We start from the raw sequence: 25,307 nt of genomic DNA on the forward strand, positions 1-25,307 counted from the left end.
CTCCTTTCCAAGTTCCTCTGGACCCCATTTTCTCGATAAACTTTCGTTTGCCTGAGTGCCGGCTGGTACTGACTTGGAAAATGGGGGCTTTGCAGAGAATGTGGATTTGGCCCTGAAACTGCGTGTTTCAACCGACAAGGGCTGCTTAGCAGGCTGTCGGCTGTCGGAGGAAGATCCTGTGGGTGCAAAGTTTCAATGTTGGACTTCAAATGTCGTTTGTCAGGCCAGACAGGAATCAGGCCGAGGGGACGTCAGGATGGCCACACCAACTAGGTGCCCCGCTCCAGCGAGATAGGTTTGTTAATATTGCGAGAACCGGACAACCAGATGTCTACCCATCTCGGCCGACTATCGGGCACAAAAGGTGCAGAGTAGACTAATAGACTTTTCTCATCCACCACGTAGTGAAGAGAAGCTAATGGGGGCGTGCGTGTATCTTCAACAATGTTTTCGTTCCCGTACGCTTAGTCAAGGTGGTCTGCAAAAATAGGAAACACGGCCCGCTTCAGCCCCCAATAACGGTTAGATCAGCACTCCTAGGGCATTGAGGAAAAGACTGTAGTTTCTTGCTCTGTCAGTTGTGTACTTGTACGCTTTGCCAGGGTATGAATGGGGTGACTAGTATTCAGTGTTCCACGTGGAGCGCTACATAGTCTGTCGCCAGTTTTCGCCGTTGAGGTAAGCATAGAAACAGATCAAGACGGGGCGAGGTTTCAAGCGTCATCATGCTCCGACCAATGACACATGGTAGAACCGAAACAGGAAGAAGTCCTCCATTCACGGTCAGGCAATTGCGCAGAGGGAGAAAAACGTACTGAAGAGCACACCGGCATGGCCCTCCCCGAGTGGTCGGTCTTGGATTGACTTGTAAGACTGAGAAAGGGGCAGATTTTGCGACTTCAGTGACCCAGATTGAGTTAAAATACTACGCCACCCCTTGCACGTTAGAGCTGTGGGTGCAAGGGGTACGATCATCCGAAGGCTGGGAGTCCTTGGGCCAAGCAACTATTAAGCCATTACATTTAGCTAGCTATCTAGTTATGCAGAGCCGTGGTCTGACCTATATGGATTCCGTGTAAGGACCTGTCGTCTTCTATGCCGCTCATCCCTCATCTTCATCTTCATACCCTCTGGTGGAGACTCGTAAAACAGGTGACCACGATCAAAGGGCGCATCCAGCATCAAGCCCTGGAGCGTTTTTACGCGAGAGACAGCTACGTAGCTTAAACCAGTCTGAAAGTCCCGACAGGAGAGATCTGTCACGATGACATCTTCAGTGATGCTCTGCGACTTGTGAACCGTAATGGCGTAGCATACGATCAGGGGAAACTGCGTGCGAGTGCAGAGAGTGCTTCCGATGAGGAAGTCCCTGTCTACTGGGAGAATCGGGACAATCTTTCTGCCATCAGCGGTGGTCAGGAACACAGGTCCACTGTACTTGTCAAACTCCATCATGATAACACAGGGAGGGTCTTGGACTGGGTCAGCCCCCGGTGCCCAGCCGATATCGTAAACGGTACCGCGAGCGCCGTTGCAGAGACCAACTGGCTGCCAAAGGTTAGATGTCAGCATCAGACGGGCGCCAATGCATATAGGGATCTGCTTCGCAAGGTTGCCCGCCTTGTCATCAGGCGCCGCAGCCGCGCCAAGGCCGACATTCTTAGCCTTGACCTGAATGACTGGCCGGCCGAGGCGGTCGAGGTGGTAGTGGTTATATTCGTTCACCCTATCTTTCGTGGCGTATACTCGCAAGGCGTTGGCGAACCTGGCGACCTCCAGATCATCTAGCTTCGCCTGTACTCGACCGGAAAGGAGTTTCCAGGACTCGACTGACAGTTGGAGGAGCCGCAATTCCTCGAGAGCTGTGCGAAACGCCTTCTGATCGTCGCCCCGTTGCCGTTGGACAACCTTCAAGAAGACTGATTTATCGAAGCGTCTATATGCGTTCCTGCCTTTGATCTCCACTCCCTGCACCTCTTTATCGTAATAGAGCGGCTTCTGTAGCACGGGTGGAAGCTGGAAGAAGTCGCCAACCAGAAGGATGTTAAGACTACCAAAGAACTCCTCATTCCTACTCGGGAACGCCTCGCGCAGGCGGTCATCGATCCAAGAAAGCTGTCGCAGTCCCAGCATGCTCTTCTCATCGATGATCAGGTAGTTGATGTCCTTCAGCTTCTTCTGGAGCTGGGCCATGTCAGTGGGCGAGAGGGGCTTGAAGTCCTTGTTGATTGGAAGGTGTAACAGGGAGTGCAAAGTAGTGCCCGATATCTGATTTCCCGCGACGCCAGTGGGCGCGGCACGCCAAACAGGTATCCCTCTCCCGGCAGCAGCGGCTTGGAGGTGCGCGGAGAGCAAATTAATGAGGTATGACTTCCCGGTACCACCTCCACCATCCACATGGAGCAGCAACTGAGAGGGTTCCTGATTCAGGAAGTGGTCCATCACGGTATCGTATACTAAGCGCTGATCCCGGTTTAGGGAATCTCGAGCTTCCAAGGGCTGATGATCCACATCAAGGTCAAGGCGGTTTGCCGCCTTGCGTTGCTTCCAGTAGTCGCCCTTGAGAATACCGTCATCAGTATACCGTCCAACGTGAGGGGTCCAATCATAATTGATGTCGATGTCTCGGCGGCCGAGCATGTCGATATCCTCTTCCTCCAGCGGGCGGTCGGGAAGCATGCGGGCGAGTTCATGCCAGTCTTCATCCACAATGGGCTCTTCATGGACCTCAAGCTCAAATTCGTCGTCCTCAGCCCTCAATTCATTTGTATCTGGCTCCCCATAATGATCGTCCGCATGGGTGTCACGGTGCTGCTCTCTGCAAAACCTGTACGCAGCCGCGAAGGAATCGAACCGCTGCCCGCCCACGGTGAGCAACTCCTCTGGAGAGCGATGCGGATGAGCCATCATCAATTTAACACGGCAGAAGTCACCAAACTGGGGAGATGCCTCCACGGACCTGTATCGAGGAAAGTAAGACAGGACTCTCTTCTTCGCGTTGGCAGCGAGTCTCCTCCACGTCTTGAGATTATACGATTGCAGGTACTCGAGGTAAGTTGCATCCTCGTGCTGGTCATTTCTCTCGAGATACCTCCTGTAGCTGCCGACGGTCTCGTTGACATCTTCATCCACGCGATACGAACGTGCATGTTGCTCCAAAGGACGGCAGTCGACAGAGACCACCATCCGCGTGCCTTCCTGCAGAGGAATGTTAAGGAGAAGATGGGAAATCTCCTGCGCCGAGTAATCTCTCTCGGCAATCAGCTTATTCATCAGGCGAGAGGAGAAGGATAATAGCGGCTGAAGGTGTGCCGTGTGCGGCAAAACCTGGTCTGCAAGCTTACAGTAAGGCTCAGTCTTCTTCTCAGATTTGCTGCAATACTTGGCAGCGTACGTAATAACCGCCTGTAGGCTGGTGCAAGGAGATATGTCGATATTGGCTAGCCAGCCTAGTATAATGGCGGGATTGAAGTGATTCATGAGGTTGTCATTCCGCGCCGCCTCGAAGACATAGTACGACTTGCCTTCCTTCCTGATCACTGCGGCCAGCTCCCGCAAGGCACGAGGAAAGTCAAAACGACACTCCCGCTCTGGATTGGCCGCATTGGCCGCCTCGATATCTGCAGCAGCGCCTTCCATATCCCTCGCCAGATCAACGGTTCTCTTCCTTACGCGTAAGCAGTATGTGGTATTGCATCTGTGGCGCTGGCAGCGGTTGACGATTTGTGAGAGACGCAGGAATGTCAGTTCTGTACTCAGTGGATCTACGCTCAGGGGGTTACCCTCACCCTGGGGCATAGTCCTAGTCGGCTCAGGATTAATGGCAGTGATGTGGAATCCCCACGTGCGTGCAAAAACATCACGAGCGGCTTCATCCACCATGTCGACTCTTGGGCAATTCTCCATCCAGTACAGGCCATGGTTGTGCGGACTGCCACGCCCTTGCCATTCATACCGATCCCAGTAATCCGTAATGTTGAACTTCTTGCTTAACACGATATCTCGAAAGAAACAGTATCGGCGGTAGAAATGGAAAGCAGCAATGTGAGGATTCTGACGCAAAAGTTGGCGCGAGAGACCCATCCTCTCGGACTCGGACGCAGCCAGCCATTCATCATATCGGGGCATGTGCTGGTAGAGACTCCGCCAGTGTAAATCTGCCGGGCTGAATGTGATGAATGCACCAGGACATCCAAGGTTGTAGGCATAGGCCTCGAGGTCCTGCCTCTTCCTGTTCCAGAAGGGGCGCGTGCCGCGAATAGGTACCGCATGTCTTGTGATTGAGTTGATTAGCACCTGCGCCTCAGGGTCCTCGCTGTGCTCCAGTGCCTGAACAAGCTGCTCCCGTGTGAGCGGTTCATGACTACCATCGTGTTGCTTCACGAAGAATTTGGACCGTGCACGGGCCTGTGACCGCATCAGAGTATTGAAGGCGACGAAGCGGAAGGTCGGGTGGCGTGCAAAACGCCCGTCATGCCAGCGCATCGCGTGCTCGATGTAGTCCTTGTAGTCGATTGACCGTAGCCGAGGCTCAACAAAGTCGGCTCTCCCGTCAGGAAAGAGGCAGGGAAAAGCTAAGGAGAGTAGGGCATGAGAGCGATTGAACTCATTAATGGGTGTGCGCCGTATATTCGGAAGCTGCAGCTCGTGCTGCACCTGCTCCTGGAAGCTTGTGGAAAGCCTTGGTTCAGCTTCTGGTTCTCCGGCAAGAATAGACCGCAGAGCATCGAGCTCCGTGTCCTTGGCCAAAAGGTCCGGCACCGCAGCCTCGTCCTCCAGGTCCGGTTCTGCCTCCTCATCTTCCTCGGGTCCAACTTCGGCAGCCTCCACCTGGCTCTGGGGGATGTCGTCCAGGACATTGCCATCTTGAGGCAATTGACTCAGCCGCTCTTCGTCGATGACGATGCATCGATAGCCAGGATGATGGCGCCGGAGGTAGTTAAGCCATATGGCAACTGGCTGGCGGCGTACACGGAACTGGCGGGTGAATTGCCGGCTAAGGTTTGCATGGGACGACGTATTGGAAGGACGGAGTAATACAGTGTTCAACTCCCGCGGCAAAAGCGGGAGTTGGTTGTACACCAAGCCAACCTCGCGGAGAAAGTGAACAACATGTCCCCGATATTTGTACTGCTGGCCCCGCACAAGCATAATATTCACGTGGACGTGAACACGGCCTATTAAAGACTCTTCAGTAGGTGTAAGCTGAGGCAATTGAGTCGGTACGGAGCCAAAATCCAACTGGTTGTCCACAGAGAAGAAGTACGGCTCTTCAGGGCCGCGTTTATCATCCTTTCGACAGCAACGCGCACAAATGCCATCAGAATCGATCTTCATCTGGAACCAACGCTCTTGACATCGACCACAAAATTGCATTTGGTCATTGTCCAGCTTTGTCCAGAACTCACGGAGGATTGCTTTATCACGACAGGTCAAGGCGCAAGCGTCCAGGTCCCCATTCCACACCGGATCTTGTGCGTGAAATACGGCCGATTCTTCAGGTGGAATCATCACTGGACTCCGGTACCGTCGTGGCGGCCCCGACGATCGAGTTTGCCTTTGAGATTTTTTTGGCCGCCCTCCTGTACCAGGGGCAGGACCACGGCGAGCACGGCGACGAGGCCCTGACTTTCTGGAAGGCTGCCGCGAGCAATAGCGAAGAGGGCTTTCGTCCAAGGCATTGCTATTATCGTTCCCGTCTTCGTCCCCTAGATCGGAATCAGACTCTACCCCTAGGTGTTCGAGGTACTTCCGTGGTCGAGCAGGTGAAAGCAGCAAGTTGAAATAGTCCTCGACGTCAACATCAGATTCAGAGAACTGTCCCCTGTCATCCGCTTCCTTGGTCATTCCATCCCCATCTGGGAGCTCATTTGCCTGTAGTCGATCTTGACTCCCAGCTACGTTCCGTGGTTAGCTTGAACAAACTGCCGGGACCACAGCACAAGGATACCTTCTCCAGGACCATCAGAACCTTCAAAGACGCCGAGTTGAGAGATTGTGGGAGTTAGTGACACAGCCTCCCCTGCACGGCGTCGTGAACGATGGTCGCGCCGAATAGTGGCCTGCTTGGCCCTGGCGCCGGCCTTGGAGGCATCATCTTGCGAGTCCTTCCCGCCCTTGTGGAACCTAACAGCCAGGTAAGAGTAGTCCACACCAGTCGTGCTGCTTCGGACAGTAGATGGATCAGAATGTGAGGCGACAGGATCGGTCGAGGGCGGCACAGGCGGTGAGGGAGCTAGAGCCCGGAAGAGCCGCGAGCTCGCTTGGGTTGGTGGGATCGGCGTCCCCAGCACTATCTGCGGCTGGCTGCCTGGCTCTCCGAACAAACTCCTAGCTGTATGTTGTTGCCGTAGCTTCTCTGGCGATGTAGGTTGGGTTCCAGATCTCTGGTTAGGAGGCGATAGGCCAGCGTCTCTGTCGGTTCTTTTCGGGGCAGATCTCTCAGCTGAGGTAGGACGGACAGCCAGCTTTCTCAATGCAAGGACGGCACCTTTGGACCTGGCACGCTTGATCAGGTTAGGGAGGCATATATAGTATATCAATGGTGTCAGTTACCTCGGAATTGCGGTGGTCCCGGCATTCCAGACAGGTTGTAGTTGGATTGGCAGATTTCCTCCTGCTAACGAAATTACTTGGTGATTTTGTTCGGTCGCAAGACGGGCAATGGACTGCCAATTCAGATCTAGGACTAATATTACCCCTAGAATCATAATCCATACCCAACCATGCGGTACATCTGTTTCAATAATGGAAGAAAGGCTGCTGGCCAAGCAAACGAACAGATCGCTGGGCAAATTTAGCGATTGTAAACGATTGTAAACGATTGTAAACGATTGTAAACAGAGAAGTAAACAAAGAAGCACCGACAGACGGTGGCTGTCCTTTACCCACTTTTCTAGAGCCACCAACCAATCCAGCCTTCTTTCGCGATTTCCCATACAAAATTTGGACCAATAGAAACTTATTTGTCAAGCCTGCACCAAACCCTCATTATTCGGAAAACTTATGGATTAATGTAGAGTCAGCCTTCGGCTGAATAAATTGACAACCTAAAGGATCCTCAAAGAATTCTACAAAGATTATTTAAACAAAAGACTGTATGTAAAGGGCCTAGAAGAAAAAAAAGTAACTATCCACTGGTTCCCGGTAATCATGATGGACAACACACGCTCATTGCAGCTGCCGGGGAAAGCGTGCCGTTAATGCATGATAAGTAACTTCAAGCTCTGTCATGCTGGTTTTGGATGATTTATAATCTTGTCGATCATGTCAACTGCATGGAGTGAGTTGATGAGTCTGTTGGATATACGCTGCTTCCCAGAGGAGTTGTCATCGTCTAACAATCACGGCGCAAGCTTAGCCCCCTATTAACAACGTTGCCAGGAAACCTTTCTGTAGCAAAGTGCAAATGCGACCTGCCAGCTTTTACTTATCAGAAGCAGTCCAATCAGGTAGTCACAGATCGATAGACGCTGACGTACAATGGTGACCGCTGCCACACCTACCTGTTAGCCGACTCACCAACTTCTGCGTTGAATTGTTCAGAGATGTGACATCAGCTCACTCTATGGTCGGGTTGCATACGGAATGGACAACTACAAGAACATTCAACGAACAGTGAGCTTAGCTACTCCAAACCCCCAAGTCTCTGATATCCGAGCAACTTGAGTCTCTTGTAGTCTAGGACACGTTGCCCTCTCACCAGGCATGATGATCAGATGCATAGTCACTCTTCACCTTAGATAATGCAGTCCATTCTCTCCCTGACCTCAAGCTCGCTGATGATATTTTCATTGAAAGAAAACAAGCTCGCAAGCTAATGGGATGTAAGCCACCAGACCCTAGGCCACCAAGCAAGAAATATACTAACCTTGACAAACTGTATGGCTTCTCACAGAAATTCTATTCCAAAATGAACAAATTTCTCATTAAAGCGAAAAAAGACCAAGCCTTTCTCGTAATGACAATGAACTTACCCCGGTGGTCGTGGTTCGTTTGAACATACTCGCCGGTGGCATGCTGACAGGGGGAACGAAGTTCCATATGACGGCAGACACATGGCCTAGCGTTGGGGGTTCATGTATCGGCGTGACTTGAACCTTTGCCTCGTGGGAGCTTGGGTTGATTACTCCGTAATGACCTGGTAGGTTTTTTTTCGGCCGGGTGTAGTCCGTCCTTCGTGAGCGCCAGCCCCCATGCATGGAATGAGCAAGGCCATGGCCCAAGAGGGTGTGTATAGACAAAACGTCTTAACAATTTTGGCCCTAATGTATTTTCCCGCTCCGGTTCAAGTCGGTGTGCTCAGAATTGAGGCCATCGCTGCAGCTAGGAGCTGCTACTTGGGAAGAATCGCGACTGTGGAAGGCGATATAACAGGCGACTGATATTTGCCATGTTCCCCGTTCATTGGCTGATAACTGGTATACAAGGGGCTCTGGTTGTGTTGATTATCCCCTAGAGTGGAAGGGGACCCAGTTGCGGTTGCCATTGAGCGCAGCAGTTAAATGAGGCTTTGCAAGTTCAAGACGAAGTGAGTATTGAGTTGGCAGGTATACAACTCAGATTTCCGCTAGACTGGCCACCACGTGGAAGAGAAGACGGCGGCTCCTAGTGTAGACACAACCATGGAACAGTGTATGCGGTAATCTCGAGTGACCTGGCACTATACTGCATATGCTGAAGCTCGAAACCCCCGCCCCCTTTGCCATTGTGAGTACATGTCAATACTTGTCACTGGGACGTTGAATGAAAGTTAAGAAGAGAGGGGGTCAAAAGGCCCCCAAGGGTGACAAACCAACAAGATGGACTCGGCCGGGTGACTGGAAGGGCCAAGGTCGGTGCAAATGCCATAGCGCGGCTATCATACCCGCAATTGACGTAGCTTCTCTATTGACATGTTGGCCGGTTTCACTAGGCCGTCGATGGACCTGATATATGAACAAACATGAGGTGGATGTAGTCTGATGTCACTGAGGGTGTCGAACTGCATTACAAGCAGCAAGGTGATGCGGTAGCAAGTCAGGCCCTTACGTCGGTATGGGAGAAAATGCATACTTGCGCCTTAGTAGATTGCCAGCATGACGGCGGAAATGCCATGTGCTGCTGCCTTTTGTCCCGCGCATCGAGTGATGCCGCGATATGTACTAGCAAGCTGATGGCAATTTTACCCAAGATGTCGGTCAGCCGATTCTCTGTTGCAACCAGTCTACGCTGCTGCAGAAAGGGGTCGACAAGGCTTGGTATGTGTACATACTGAACACATTGTTTATCAGCCAATACACTATTAATACCAGCCAGTGGCGGAGGAAGGTTTGTTGAAGGATGATGATACTCGTGCTAGGGGTACTTGGATGGAGCGTTCCACAAAGATTTTTTCTGGCCCGGGAACATCCCCTCTGGGGGTGCACCGAAGGGCTGCACTGCAGATTCGGGTCATGGTTCAGCTTGTCCATCGAGCGACCTGCACTGTGATTTGATCGTTCCATCATGGATGCTCCAGAATTTGGTGATTAAGCCCTGGTTCGTGCCTAGCCCAGGGGTTGGTTGGGACAGGGCAAGGCAAGGCGAATGCAAATCATGACGAACAGAATCGTAGAACAAGAGACGGCCATGTCGTCAGCAGCTAATAAGGGGGCGTCATCTGTGCCGGACGGCGGTCGAGAGGGTAGATCGTAGAAGCGACACGGGGCTTATGCGCAAACACGAAGAGTGTCGTTCGACATCACCACCACCACCACCACCACCACCACAGCATCTGGAGGGGCGGTTGCGCTTATTATTCGTGCATCGTTTTTGTTGGCCCGATGAGCCCGTTTCGCCCTGGCCAAAGTGTGGATCTTTCCAGAAGAGGAAGCGACCGAATATCGGATGGGTCGGTGGGTGATCTTTTGATGTCTTCGTGGAACTGCCCCTGCCCCGGTAAACATGCGGACCTCGTTCAAGCACAATGCATTAGCGCGCCGTGTTCTTTTGGACATCCTGCTATGGGGCCTGTACCGTTCCTTGCCTTGGTACTTGTTGTCAATGACGGATGCAAAGAGGCATCATCCGTAGTCATGTTGCAGGCTGCGGGCGTGTGACCCTGTTATTCGGAACGAACAACCAGGGATCAAAGGTACACTCGACGTCAACAGCCCTGGTCTTGACGTCCAAGTTCTCTCCTGTTGCCTGGATCGCCATGTACGTTGCTGCCGCAAGATGTACAGACTGCAAGGGGTCGTTCTGCACAGTTTTTGCCATTTTGCTTTTTTCCTTGCTCACCTGGGGCTGAGGTAATAATTCGGGCGGAACAGGCGACTGATACATGGGCACCCGGGTGCCCAAATAGACTAGCGCACCCAGGTGCCCAAATTATGTCAGCACTCCTCTAGCGCTGGGACAGACCCGCAAGACCCGGCTGGAAGATCATTTCAACTAGTTACTCTCTCCAGTTTAATCTACAACTTGACAACAATGCAATCCTCCGTCGCGCTATTCGCTGAGTGCAAAGCTTGTTGCTCATTACTGTCTACCTCTATTCTCTTCCATATTTCTTTCATTCCTCTTCTCTTGTTAGCCAAAGGATGATCACCCATCTCCCGAGCGACCTGGGCTTCAATCCGCTCATCTTCCTGGTTGCTCCAGTCTAGATACGCCATCATTTCCTCTTTCGTCCATTCTCTGGACCCTGTCGCAGTGACGCGATGCTTCGACATTTGTTTGTAGTCCAAGCACCACTCGTAACTCCGCTTGTCGTATCTTTGTGGGAGCCCCATCGCTTTGCGATATTGCTGGTTGGTCTTGATGCTGCCAGCAGGTTGCGCAGCGTACCACGCATTTCTAGCAGCTACATATCTCTCATAAATGGCACCCGGGGAATCGTACCGCGGCTCTTCCAAGGTGACACCAGACAAAGACTGGACTTGCTCAACCGTTGGCCCTTCAACGGTCAACATTGGCGGACTGCCGGGCGCGTTGTTTGATGTGGCAAGCGACCCCAAGTCAGTCGACGTATTAAATCTCATGAGAGGAGATGAACGGATGGGTGGCATGCGTGCTGCAAAGGAAGAGGGTTGATCAATCTCTGCCAAGGCATCCGCCACTGCATTTGAACATTGCGACTGCTGGGTCGTTGGCACGATTTCCGGGGGGGCCTTAGAGACACCCGCAGGAGCCATTTCCGCCGTGGCACCTGAAAATGTGACTGAACTTCGAGCTTCCGGCAGAGGTACTACCGGCGACCCCTTGAACTTCAGCGGACAGGACCTCGAGGTCATAATGTGGCCTACCACGTGGCATGCGCTGCAAGTGGGAGCCTTTCTGTTACCCTGGATTCTCTCGAAACCGGATGGTTCGCGTCTTGTGCTCGTTAAGGGTTGAGTCCTATTTAGTTGGTTTGCAGCCCGGCGAGGTTCCAGAACAGGTTTTGGCAGTGCCACCCCTCGCTTTAAGTGCCAATGTGGGTGAAAATGCTCTAACAGAAGACCCTGAGCTTCTTCTTCCAGCTTCTCGAGGGTGTGGGAGCACGGCAACCCATGTGACGAAGTGAAAGTCTGACTACATAGAATCTGACGTGGCTCTTGTAGACATAACTGCCGTTGCCCCTGGACTTTGCGCAAAGCATCATGCGAAACCCTACCTCGTACTGCTTCGAACATGAGCCCGGATACATCTAGAGGTGTGCGTAACTGTTGCGAAGCTCGAATATGTTTAAGTTCCTTGAGTTGGTTTGCGATGGCATGCTTCATGGCTTGCCAAACGTCGAAAAGGTCCAAATTCGATTTCTTAATGTGTGCTTTCATCAGTGAATGGATACCCTCGGCCCTGGGAACGTTCCATTAGCGTCTTGTCAATTGCATATAGTATAAGCCACCTGCCTCGAGGTGGCCACATTGCCGAAATGCAAGTGCATATCCACCCATGCTTTAATGATCATCTCTTTGTACGGCTCGAGCCAATACATCTTGATATACCCTACACACTCTGGATATTTTTCGCCATACTTCAGTTCAAACTTGGCCAGGCGCTCGTCAAATATCTTTTCACTTGGTGAAGCAACAATCGAGTGCCAGGAGGTGTAGAATTCTTCCCATGTGTCATTTTCTGCCCGCTCTGAGGTTTCGTTTTCTTTCTGCACAAAAAAGGGCCGGCAGCGCTGGAGGACCGCTTTGTTGACATGCCAGAGGCAGAGGAGCGCTTTGGTCGTTGGAAACCAATGTGCAGCAGCGTTCATTGCAGCTAGGCATCGATCAGTCAAGACAACTGACGGAAGTTCACGCTGGTAAAGTGACCTGAGATGTTGTAACGCCCAAGAGTAATCCTCTTCCGATTCACCGGATAGAAATGCAAATGCGATACAGAACGACCGCTGGCTAGAATCTACTCCGACCATGTCGAGTAGCGGCATACCGTGTTTATTCGTCTTGTAGGTACAATCCAGCAATAATACGTCCGGGTTGCATTGTAAATACGCCACAGAGTCAGGATGGGCAAAGAAGATAGCCGTCAGTCGATTGTCTACATCCAAGCGGACGCGACACCAAAAGCCCTCGTTATCTAATTGGTCGACTAGGGCTTGAATGCTGCTCTGGCCTTCGCGAAGATCTCTCCTGGTTGCCGCAATCCGGTTGTATATATCCCGCTGAGTTGCAAGTGTTTCTGAGTGGTTATGGAGGTAGGTCCTTATTTCTCGAGGGGCAGTTCCAGACTTCACGAGTTTGGAGACGATCGCCGCATCTTTTCCCACAAGCTTGCGGTGGGCAGGGTGTGCAGAAGGATCATCGCTGGGCGCGTGATTATGTTTAGCACATTCGATGTCTGGTCGATGGCTCAAGACCCATGTACTACCATCTAGCGATTGCTTGGCTAGAACTGAAAACTTGCAGCCAGTTCTTCGGCTCGAAGTGCGTCGCACTCGATCAGTAGAAGGGCTTGGAGGAGGTTTATTCCTATCACAAGCGAATATTACTCTGACTCTGCCATTTGGTGTCTTGAGGGATTTCCCTGTTGTAAATGCGTACCCTCGAGGTTTCGCCCAAGAATTGATAGCATCAAGTAAGGACTCGCGTGATTCATATGTGCCTTCGGGTGGAAGAACGTCGTCAGGGAATGCTGCCTGATCCATGTTTCATCAATCTGATTGGCGCTGCAATGTGCAGTGGCTGCAGGAACATGCTGGGGCACAGGTTCTGTCCCAGCGCTAGAGGAGTGCTGACATAATTTGGGCACCTGGGTGCGCTAGTCTATTTGGGCACCCGGGTGCCCATGTATCAGTCGCCGGCGGAACAGGATAGCGAATGGCTCAACGACGACTTACCATGTGTAGACCTTAGTAGAAGCAATTTTTTGGAGGCACCACGGTTGGGCCCAGATGCCTGCTCGTGTAGTAGGTGGTATGTCAGAAGCAGTTGACCCCGTTGCGGAAGACATTCTTTTGCAACCACTCTTATTCTACTTGCAATGTCGTCTGGTGCTACTTTTCCGCACTGAGACACACACAGGAGGTCTGTGCCGGAGCAAACATCGTTATCTGCGCCCAAGGTTGTGGCAAGAAGGCCGGGACCTTGGTACCATGCTTCTCATCTCATTTGGCGACCGTAGTACGAGATCAACCTTGGGCCAGCAGATGCGAAATTGAAGTACCTCCATTGCGGTGACGCAGCTGGCCGGTGACATGGCAGCATCACACGACATCACCACTATTCTGCATATTGCCCTATTACGGCTCTCTACCATCAGCGATTGGTCAAAAGTTTTGTTGACGATAAGTGGCCTAGAGTATGCCACTCAGCCATGTGGCGCATGTTTTCTGCCAGGATTTGGCGCAGGAGACAGCTCATACGTTGTACTGAATTATTTGACTTTTACAGCAGTTTGTCAACTATAGTTTCCTCGTCTTTTATTGGTGAGGGAATGATGGCTGCTTACAGTTCAGTGAGAGCTGAGTGTTAGGCTACCTTGTATCTTGGAATATGCGGGATGGTCGATATGCTCTCTGTAATTCTCCTGAATTGCCTCTTCTGCCATCAAAGTTCTGCCTGATATCTTCAAATGGTGTAATGCTGTTTGCATGGCTGTTGTTGGTGTGGAGGCGAAGACCAGCCGAGAGTGGATTAGTAACAGAAAAATAGGCCTTGACACAAACCGGCTCAATGGATTATACTTGTAATGTTAGCAAAAAGATATGTAGTGTCGATTTAGATAATTGCATTACTAACGCATTGTGCGCCTTTCAGTGCTTTACTGCTCGATATGGCGTCATCGTGGACCATGAGCTACTCAAGGTTGCTGAGATGTCCATGTCATTTTTGCCACATGGCGTGGAACATGAACAATGCATCTAAACATTCAAGCTTGCAATCCTGGGGCGACGCCCACGTCCCACGTGGTATCCAAGTCGTATGGCGGCGAAATTTATGCCGCTGCATCTGCTTAACGCAAGAACCTGACAGTGAGGGAGGGTGTTTTTGTTGAAAGAAAGAATATCTGAGCGAGACTCTGGTATGATTGAGTCTCTCTGCTTGGAATGCGCCTCGTCATACTTCCGCCAAAACCACGAGGGTGCTGTTAGCCAACAGAGAACTCACATCTTACTATTCGCATTGACAAGCTGGAATCCGAGCTGACAAACGTCATCCCGCGGTTCTGAAACCAATGAATACAGTGTGGTGTCTAAAATGTCTGGACGCCATTGTATCCACGGTATGTAAAGTTGCAGTCTACTCACTGAGAATGCTACGGCTTAAGAACTCAGCAACTCTAAGCACTTGAAATTCTCCAGTACTAAATGCCATCTCTTGGCGCAGACTTGTGGTGTACAACAGACTTTTCTGCAAGTCATTTTGACCAGTTTAATGTCATGTGAAATGTAGTCGTTGAGGGTTCCTCGAATGAGCCAACCCACCCTTTTTGTCGCAGATTGCGAGAAGCTTCGTATCTAGTTCTAGTTCCATCACAACCAATGGCAGTTTCGAGGATCAACCGTCATATTGTACGAGCTTAGCAGGCTGAGAGGCGCATTTGGGGTTGCGCAAGAAGCTGATAGTCCAATAAGTTGTCGTCTTGCCACCTCGCACCTGAAGGGTTGCGCTTGAAACCGGAGTTGGCGAAAGATGGACATTGGCTACCTTCCACCACCTGTGCTAATGCTAACAGCTTTCTAGCAATTCATTATACAGTCCAAGACTTGCATAACAACAAATATAATGACTGCTTTCCTTTTCTCTTCTTACTTTCAAGTAACCACGCCGCATGGGCTGAACAGTGTAGAGCAGGGAACTTCCAGGGCCTAACAGTGTCAACCAGACCTGAGTGTTGATTCATCAATCATTAACATTCGCTTAAACTGCTTGCGACAAGTAGCTTCAGGGCGTAGTTCATTATGAATATCTGTGTGCTAAGCAGCGCTAATCCAGGCTGTGGGTGTGGGCACATCAAGACTATAGCCTCATTATCCGAAAGATTTCATGATGGCCCCCAAGTGTGGCCACAGCCAGAGCCTGGGTAAGACTCTGTGAGATACAAGGCAGTCACGTAGGCTATTCCATCCTTCGAGAGGGATCACTCACCTGAACACTTAGTTTCACTATCAACAACCCTTGCTCATAAAGCGGAGGCGGGCTGAAAGTCCTGAGACGCCAAGTCTGTGGCATTTTACAAAAAGAGGGAAATCACATCGGCTGAACTGGGGAGGTGGTAGTGTCACATCCCGCTGCATACCTGTCTGGGCATGGTCATTTTGCAATAATATGCCCATGCCACATGATAGTGCCCAAATCATACATGTGCGTCGGAATTATTTCTTTCACTTTAGAGGGCAGGGTTGAGAAGAAGCCCTCAGGCGAGCAGCTGGGGTGCCACAGCATCGCATCCGGACAACGTCTGCGTTATTTTCCACTCTGTCGGGACATGGAATGCAACCAAATGAGCCCCAAATGCTTGCAAATTTGCTGGAGGACATTTTGGTCTGACCCCGAGATGGCACTACTACAGGGAGTGAAGCCCGAGCTCATGCAGGTCCGAGGATGCGCAAGTGCGAAGTCGAGCCAGTCCACAACCACTCATGAAATGATTCCGTTATTCCCAGGCATTAAGACAACAAGAGCCGTGTTCATTTTTCTTTCGAAGAAATCCTACCCGACAGTTCTTACGAGCTCGCTGCGGTTTCTCGGCCTCGAATGCACGCAGGCTGCGTGCCACGTATAAAGGGCATTTGCGGTTTTCACCCCACTGATGGTCAATGTAGGCTGCCATGTTATGTTCGAGCCGTATCACACACATATAAGACAGTGTGGTATGATCGTTTCTGGCTAGTCTTCTTGAACCCGATTTCTCTCCGCATTGTACATTGATTCAACCGCGGCCGACATTCTCCGACTATTCCGAATGAGTATTCTCTCTTTGTTTTGTTTTCCACATAACGCTCAAGGTACATTATGGGCACCGCCAAGATTACCGGCCGTCATCACCGATGATTGGTTCGGAAATACGTCCCTGTTGCCTTCTGATGCCATTCTTAGCTGGAACACTTTGTGACTGAGGAGTCTGACGCACACAATTTGCGACGATAATGATGAACGGTGCTAACGGGAGTCCTCCTAGTGTTGTTGGGAGGATCTGGGCGGCCGATCGGCGTTAGGTGTGAGGCTGATGGTTGGGATGGATTGCCTGGTGCCATCAGCCTCTCGTAATACAGGTGGCTGGCAAAAGAGCCAACGAATCAGCCTAGGCTCGCTCCTAGGAAACTAGTGAACCTTCCTTTACGCTAAAGAACGACCGGACATCACGAGGTCGAAGGAACTTCACCTTCTCCATCTCGCGCCAGCTCTCGGAAAACCACAAAGAAGTCGCACACAGGGGGGGTATATTTCATGGTCAGGGGTTGGAAAAAAGGCGGGGGAAAGCTCAGATGGGAGTCATGCCAGGACCGTTGTGAGTCTGTTGAATGGGTTAAAATCAAACTTGCACCAGACAGCTGATAGACAAATACCATGGCTGTGCTCCGTAGAGCCGACAAGACAGGGGCACTTCAAGGCTGATGCGGGCTCCGTCTACTTCGACTGAGATGCATCGAGGCCTGCACAGACGTAGGCATGGTCAGCGAGTTGCGAGGATGTCAAGTAGGACAATCTGGGCGGCAGGTACCTTCCCCATGTTCATGCAAGATGAGTAACAATGTAAGTTACTCGGTATCTGAACAGGTACTAGAAGGCTCGCATTGGGGGCTTGCAGCCAGGCACCTTCCACGGAAGCCTCCACGGAACATCATTGGAACCGAGAAAGATGGTACTCCCGGTTGCTCTTACTTCCGCGCTGTTTACTATTGAGGCAGGCGCAGTCAGTGTGGCAGTATATTGTAAATCCGAACCCCGTGATATCCTGTTAGGCAATGTGCCGAGCGGTACGGCCTTTGGCCACAACACTCGGTGCTCTCTGAGGCTACGTTGTCCGTCTGAAGCCATTGCCGTCGTCCAACTTACACTACCAAGAACGGTATAGGGTTTTCCATTTCATGCCGTTCTCAGCGTCAGTCATGTTTCATTGAGTCAGTACCATGTCTGGAGAGTGCGGAACTGACTGGTGCACCCAGGCTTCGTTTATGCTGACACTGCATTAGCGTCTTTACCAACCGCCGTCGGCAGGTCGAGTGGCGTAACCATAATTTCGCTTCCTACAAAAGCGTGGCAACTGCCATCGAAAGCGTGTCAGCGTTGCACCAAAAAGCCAAAACACGGCATTGAGCGCTCGATATGAATCAAACCCAAAGACTCGGTGGGCCGGATCAGCCAGTCCACGCCTTAGCGTGGGTGCATTTTCATGGCTTCAAAGCTGTGCGAGTACCATGACCGGCTCTCGCCCGTTTTGAAAAACCTTCAAAGGCTGTTCGGAGGCCGACAGGCGGAGCTAGCTGCAGCCACTCGAGGTATTCGGGCACCCACTACTCCGTACCACATGTCATGTTCTTCGTATCCTGTCATATATCTCAGTTATTTTTGCTGACACCTGAAGTGAGGGTTGCGTCACAAACAAAGCTTCAAGACAAATTGAGGCAAATGTCATAAATGATGTCACCCCCGAGCCAAGAACGGCCCAACTTAACTCCTATCGCCGCCGCATAAAGTGAATTGAGGCCGGTCCCGGGCCTACAAGGGATTATGACGCTCTGTGGAGTACTCTAGGGCCTATTTATTATTATTCTCCATGCGCTACCCGCAAGGGTCCGAGTCTTTACCCCGAATACCGGCCCCCGAAGGAGCGTTGGAATAATAGCTCATGGGCCTACCGGGCCTCTGATCTGGCACAGCAGTTACATCAGGGTTGTGTCATGGCAAAAAGCAGAGCCCTCGTGGTATATGGAGTACATAGAGCCAGGGTCGCCTTCAAAGCTGCAAGTGAAGCAGAGGATCAAGTCTTCGAAACTTCTCACAAGATCCCACGGAGAGTGGACGGCATTAACTCAAATGGTAACCCTGGCTAAACCTAAAAGAGCTCCACGGAGCGCACCTGCAGGCCCCACAGTGCGTTTTTCAGCCGAAGGCTGACTCTACATTAATCCATAAGTTTTCCGAATAATGAGGGTTTGGTGCAGGCTTGACAAATAAGTTTCTATTGGTCCAAATTTTGTATGGGAAATCGCGAAAGAAGGCTGGATTGGTTGGTGGCTCTAGAAAAGTGGGTAAAGGACAGCCACCGTCTGTCGGTGCTTCTTTGTTTACTTCTCTGTTTACAATCGTTTACAATCGTTTACAATCGTTTACAATCGCTAAATTTGCCCAGCGATCTGTTCGTTTGCTTGGCCAGCAGCCTTTCTTCCATTATTGAAACAGATGTACCGCATGGTTGGGTATGGATTATGATTCTAGGGGTAATATTAGTCCTAGATCTGAATTGGCAGTCCATTGCCCGTCTTGCGACCGAACAAAATCACCAAGTAATTTCGTTAGCAGGAGGAAATCTGCCAATCCAACTACAACCTGTCTGGAATGCCGGGACCACCGCAATTCCGAGGTAACTGACACCATTGATATACTATATATGCCTCCCTAACCTGATCAAGCGTGCCAGGTCCAAAGGTGCCGTCCTTGCATTGAGAAAGCTGGCTGTCCGTCCTACCTCAGCTGAGAGATCTGCCCCGAAAAGAACCGACAGAGACGCTGGCCTATCGCCTCCTAACCAGAGATCTGGAACCCAACCTACATCGCCAGAGAAGCTACGGCAACAACATACAGCTAGGAGTTTGTTCGGAGAGCCAGGCAGCCAGCCGCAGATAGTGCTGGGGACGCCGATCCCACCAACCCAAGCGAGCTCGCGGCTCTTCCGGGCTCTAGCTCCCTCACCGCCTGTGCCGCCCTCGACCGATCCTGTCGCCTCACATTCTGATCCATCTACTGTCCGAAGCAGCACGACTGGTGTGGACTACTCTTACCTGGCTGTTAGGTTCCACAAGGGCGGGAAGGACTCGCAAGATGATGCCTCCAAGGCCGGCGCCAGGGCCAAGCAGGCCACTATTCGGCGCGACCATCGTTCACGACGCCGTGCAGGGGAGGCTGTGTCACTAACTCCCACAATCTCTCAACTCGGCGTCTTTGAAGGTTCTGATGGTCCTGGAGAAGGTATCCTTGTGCTGTGGTCCCGGCAGTTTGTTCAAGCTAACCACGGAACGTAGCTGGGAGTCAAGATCGACTACAGGCAAATGAGCTCCCAGATGGGGATGGAATGACCAAGGAAGCGGATGACAGGGGACAGTTCTCTGAATCTGATGTTGACGTCGAGGACTATTTCAACTTGCTGCTTTCACCTGCTCGACCACGGAAGTACCTCGAACACCTAGGGGTAGAGTCTGATTCCGATCTAGGGGACGAAGACGGGAACGATAATAGCAATGCCTTGGACGAAAGCCCTCTTCGCTATTGCTCGCGGCAGCCTTCCAGAAAGTCAGGGCCTCGTCGCCGTGCTCGCCGTGGTCCTGCCCCTGGTACAGGAGGGCGGCCAAAAAAATCTCAAAGGCAAACTCGATCGTCGGGGCCGCCACGACGGTACCGGAGTCCAGTGATGATTCCACCTGAAGAATCGGCCGTATTTCACGCACAAGATCCGGTGTGGAATGGGGACCTGGACGCTTGCGCCTTGACCTGTCGTGATAAAGCAATCCTCCGTGAGTTCTGGACAAAGCTGGACAATGACCAAATGCAATTTTGTGGTCGATGTCAAGAGCGTTGGTTCCAGATGAAGATCGATTCTGATGGCATTTGTGCGCGTTGCTGTCGAAAGGATGATAAACGCGGCCCTGAAGAGCCGTACTTCTTCTCTGTGGACAACCAGTTGGATTTTGGCTCCGTACCGACTCAATTGCCTCAGCTTACACCTACTGAAGAGTCTTTAATAGGCCGTGTTCACGTCCACGTGAATATTATGCTTGTGCGGGGCCAGCAGTACAAATATCGGGGACATGTTGTTCACTTTCTCCGCGAGGTTGGCTTGGTGTACAACCAACTCCCGCTTTTGCCGCGGGAGTTGAACACTGTATTACTCCGTCCTTCCAATACGTCGTCCCATGCAAACCTTAGCCGGCAATTCACCCGCCAGTTCCGTGTACGCCGCCAGCCAGTTGCCATATGGCTTAACTACCTCCGGCGCCATCATCCTGGCTATCGATGCATCGTCATCGACGAAGAGCGGCTGAGTCAATTGCCTCAAGATGGCAATGTCCTGGACGACATCCCCCAGAGCCAGGTGGAGGCTGCCGAAGTTGGACCCGAGGAAGATGAGGAGGCAGAACCGGACCTGGAGGACGAGGCTGCGGTGCCGGACCTTTTGGCCAAGGACACGGAGCTCGATGCTCTGCGGTCTATTCTTGCCGGAGAACCAGAAGCTGAACCAAGGCTTTCCACAAGCTTCCAGGAGCAGGTGCAGCACGAGCTGCAGCTTCCGAATATACGGCGCACACCCATTAATGAGTTCAATCGCTCTCATGCCCTACTCTCCTTAGCTTTTCCCTGCCTCTTTCCTGACGGGAGAGCCGACTTTGTTGAGCCTCGGCTACGGTCAATCGACTACAAGGACTACATCGAGCACGCGATGCGCTGGCATGACGGGCGTTTTGCACGCCACCCGACCTTCCGCTTCGTCGCCTTCAATACTCTGATGCGGTCACAGGCCCGTGCACGGTCCAAATTCTTCGTGAAGCAACACGATGGTAGTCATGAACCGCTCACACGGGAGCAGCTTGTTCAGGCACTGGAGCACAGCGAGGACCCTGAGGCGCAGGTGCTAATCAACTCAATCACAAGACATGCGGTACCTATTCGCGGCACGCGCCCCTTCTGGAACAGGAAGAGGCAGGACCTCGAGGCCTATGCCTACAACCTTGGATGTCCTGGTGCATTCATCACATTCAGCCCGGCAGATTTACACTGGCGGAGTCTCTACCAGCACATGCCCCGATATGATGAATGGCTGGCTGCGTCCGAGTCCGAGAGGATGGGTCTCTCGCGCCAACTTTTGCGTCAGAATCCTCACATTGCTGCTTTCCATTTCTACCGCCGATACTGTTTCTTTCGAGATATCGTGTTAAGCAAGAAGTTCAACATTACGGATTACTGGGATCGGTATGAATGGCAAGGGCGTGGCAGTCCGCACAACCATGGCCTGTACTGGATGGAGAATTGCCCAAGAGTCGACATGGTGGATGAAGCCGCTCGTGATGTTTTTGCACGCACGTGGGGATTCCACATCACTGCCATTAATCCTGAGCCGACTAGGACTATGCCCCAGGGTGAGGGTAACCCCCTGAGCGTAGATCCACTGAGTACAGAACTGACATTCCTGCGTCTCTCACAAATCGTCAACCGCTGCCAGCGCCACAGATGCAATACCACATACTGCTTACGCGTAAGGAAGAGAACCGTTGATCTGGCGAGGGATATGGAAGGCGCTGCTGCAGATATCGAGGCGGCCAATGCGGCCAATCCAGAGCGGGAGTGTCGTTTTGACTTTCCTCGTGCCTTGCGGGAGCTGGCCGCAGTGATCAGGAAGGAAGGCAAGTCGTACTATGTCTTCGAGGCGGCGCGGAATGACAACCTCATGAATCACTTCAATCCCGCCATTATACTAGGCTGGCTAGCCAATATCGACATATCTCCTTGCACCAGCCTACAGGCGGTTATTACGTACGCTGCCAAGTATTGCAGCAAATCTGAGAAGAAGACTGAGCCTTACTGTAAGCTTGCAGACCAGGTTTTGCCGCACACGGCACACCTTCAGCCGCTATTATCCTTCTCCTCTCGCCTGATGAATAAGCTGATTGCCGAGAGAGATTACTCGGCGCAGGAGATTTCCCATCTTCTCCTTAACATTCCTCTGCAGGAAGGCACGCGGATGGTGGTCTCTGTCGACTGCCGTCCTTTGGAGCAACATGCACGTTCGTATCGCGTGGATGAAGATGTCAACGAGACCGTCGGCAGCTACAGGAGGTATCTCGAGAGAAATGACCAGCACGAGGATGCAACTTACCTCGAGTACCTGCAATCGTATAATCTCAAGACGTGGAGGAGACTCGCTGCCAACGCGAAGAAGAGAGTCCTGTCTTACTTTCCTCGATACAGGTCCGTGGAGGCATCTCCCCAGTTTGGTGACTTCTGCCGTGTTAAATTGATGATGGCTCATCCGCATCGCTCTCCAGAGGAGTTGCTCACCGTGGGCGGGCAGCGGTTCGATTCCTTCGCGGCTGCGTACAGGTTTTGCAGAGAGCAGCACCGTGACACCCATGCGGACGATCATTATGGGGAGCCAGATACAAATGAATTGAGGGCTGAGGACGACGAATTTGAGCTTGAGGTCCATGAAGAGCCCATTGTGGATGAAGACTGGCATGAACTCGCCCGCATGCTTCCCGACCGCCCGCTGGAGGAAGAGGATATCGACATGCTCGGCCGCCGAGACATCGACATCAATTATGATTGGACCCCTCACGTTGGACGGTATACTGATGACGGTATTCTCAAGGGCGACTACTGGAAGCAACGCAAGGCGGCAAACCGCCTTGACCTTGATGTGGATCATCAGCCCTTGGAAGCTCGAGATTCCCTAAACCGGGATCAGCGCTTAGTATACGATACCGTGATGGACCACTTCCTGAATCAGGAACCCTCTCAGTTGCTGCTCCATGTGGATGGTGGAGGTGGTACCGGGAAGTCATACCTCATTAATTTGCTCTCCGCGCACCTCCAAGCCGCTGCTGCCGGGAGAGGGATACCTGTTTGGCGTGCCGCGCCCACTGGCGTCGCGGGAAATCAGATATCGGGCACTACTTTGCACTCCCTGTTACACCTTCCAATCAACAAGGACTTCAAGCCCCTCTCGCCCACTGACATGGCCCAGCTCCAGAAGAAGCTGAAGGACATCAACTACCTGATCATCGATGAGAAGAGCATGCTGGGACTGCGACAGCTTTCTTGGATCGATGACCGCCTGCGCGAGGCGTTCCCGAGTAGGAATGAGGAGTTCTTTGGTAGTCTTAACATCCTTCTGGTTGGCGACTTCTTCCAGCTTCCACCCGTGCTACAGAAGCCGCTCTATTACGATAAAGAGGTGCAGGGAGTGGAGATCAAAGGCAGGAACGCATATAGACGCTTCGATAAATCAGTCTTCTTGAAGGTTGTCCAACGGCAACGGGGCGACGATCAGAAGGCGTTTCGCACAGCTCTCGAGGAATTGCGGCTCCTCCAACTGTCAGTCGAGTCCTGGAAACTCCTTTCCGGTCGAGTACAGGCGAAGCTAGATGATCTGGAGGTCGCCAGGTTCGCCAACGCCTTGCGAGTATACGCCACGAAAGATAGGGTGAACGAATATAACCACTACCACCTCGACCGCCTCGGCCGGCCAGTCATTCAGGTCAAGGCTAAGAATGTCGGCCTTGGCGCGGCTGCGGCGCCTGATGACAAGGCGGGCAACCTTGCGAAGCAGATCCCTATATGCATTGGCGCCCGTCTGATGCTGACATCTAACCTTTGGCAGCCAGTTGGTCTCTGCAACGGCGCTCGCGGTACCGTTTACGATATCGGCTGGGCACCGGGGGCTGACCCAGTCCAAGACCCTCCCTGTGTTATCATGATGGAGTTTGACAAGTACAGTGGACCTGTGTTCCTGACCACCGCTGATGGCAGAAAGATTGTCCCGATTCTCCCAGTAGACAGGGACTTCCTCATCGGAAGCACTCTCTGCACTCGCACGCAGTTTCCCCTGATCGTATGCTACGCCATTACGGTTCACAAGTCGCAGAGCATCACTGAAGATGTCATCGTGACAGATCTCTCCTGTCGGGACTTTCAGACTGGTTTAAGCTACGTAGCTGTCTCTCGCGTAAAAACGCTCCAGGGCTTGATGCTGGATGCGCCCTTTGATCGTGGTCACCTGTTTTACGAGTCTCCACCAGAGGGTATGAAGATGAAGATGAGGGATGAGCGGCATAGAAGACGACAGGTCCTTACACGGAATCCATATAGGTCAGACCACGGCTCTGCATAACTAGATAGCTAGCTAAATGTAATGGCTTAATAGTTGCTTGGCCCAAGGACTCCCAGCCTTCGGATGATCGTACCCCTTGCACCCACAGCTCTAACGTGCAAGGGGTGGCGTAGTATTTTCTACTAGTATACCAATTCTGTGACGGTGTGAAGCCCCGATGTATTTCAACAGATGGTCCCGAAATCCACAAGGCTCCCTAGTCAACTAGCGTTGCAAATATATCCTCAAGACCAGCAAGGATCAGAGTTTTCAGGAGCCATGGCCTTGAAGAAACTTGTATGGCCGGGGGGGGGGGGGGGGGGGTCTCTTTCGCCGGGGAGGATACCTACGGGGCGATTTGCCCCCTATTGTGAAATATAAGCCGTAGGATGGCGGTGTATATCTGTTGACAGGTAAATACAATCTGCCATTGTCTATCGATGGTCCGCGTATCCCTTGATCAAGCAGTGCTCTGCGTAGTCGCCATGGGGGGGAACCTTTGTCAACAATCTCTGAGGCTTCCGGTCCTTGGTGCCGGCGGGCAACTACCTTGCATGGTTTGTGTCCCTTAGGTTTGGCAGGTGGCGAAGATGGTGATGTCTACTCGGTGTTTTTTGATTCAAGCTTTCAGGGGTGTCGTACTGATAATCTTGTTGAAAAAGACTCTATCGCTCCCGCATCTTGCATCGACCACGTTTCAAATGGCCCAACTTTGGGCTTAGGTTTCATGGAGAACCCCCTTTCAATCTATTATCAAGGCCTAAGCTTTAGCCAATTAGTCCTTTAGGCATTTTTGAGCCTTCAAATCTAGCCTCGTTTTTATTTTC

General features: G+C 51.9%; 1 protein-coding gene across 1 annotated transcript; it reads right to left on the reverse strand.

Moving 5' to 3' along the window:
• Window positions 1-7,105: 7,105 nt before the first annotated feature.
• Window positions 7,106-8,276, reverse strand: J3458_009489 (uncharacterized protein). Its single transcript, XM_066119819.1, has 2 exons — window positions 7,977-8,276; window positions 7,106-7,902 (listed from the first exon to the last, which is right to left on the reverse strand). Exons 1-2 carry the CDS (start codon window positions 8,199-8,201, stop codon window positions 7,699-7,701), a joined length of 429 nt encoding a protein of 142 aa, XP_065975616.1. The 5' UTR covers window positions 8,202-8,276; the 3' UTR covers window positions 7,106-7,698.
• Window positions 8,277-25,307: the final 17,031 nt, after the last annotated feature.

Source organism: Metarhizium acridum (assembly GCF_019434415.1).
Source record: "Metarhizium acridum strain ARSEF 324 chromosome Unknown scaffold_141, whole genome shotgun sequence".
NCBI lineage: Eukaryota > Fungi > Ascomycota > Sordariomycetes > Hypocreales > Clavicipitaceae > Metarhizium > Metarhizium acridum.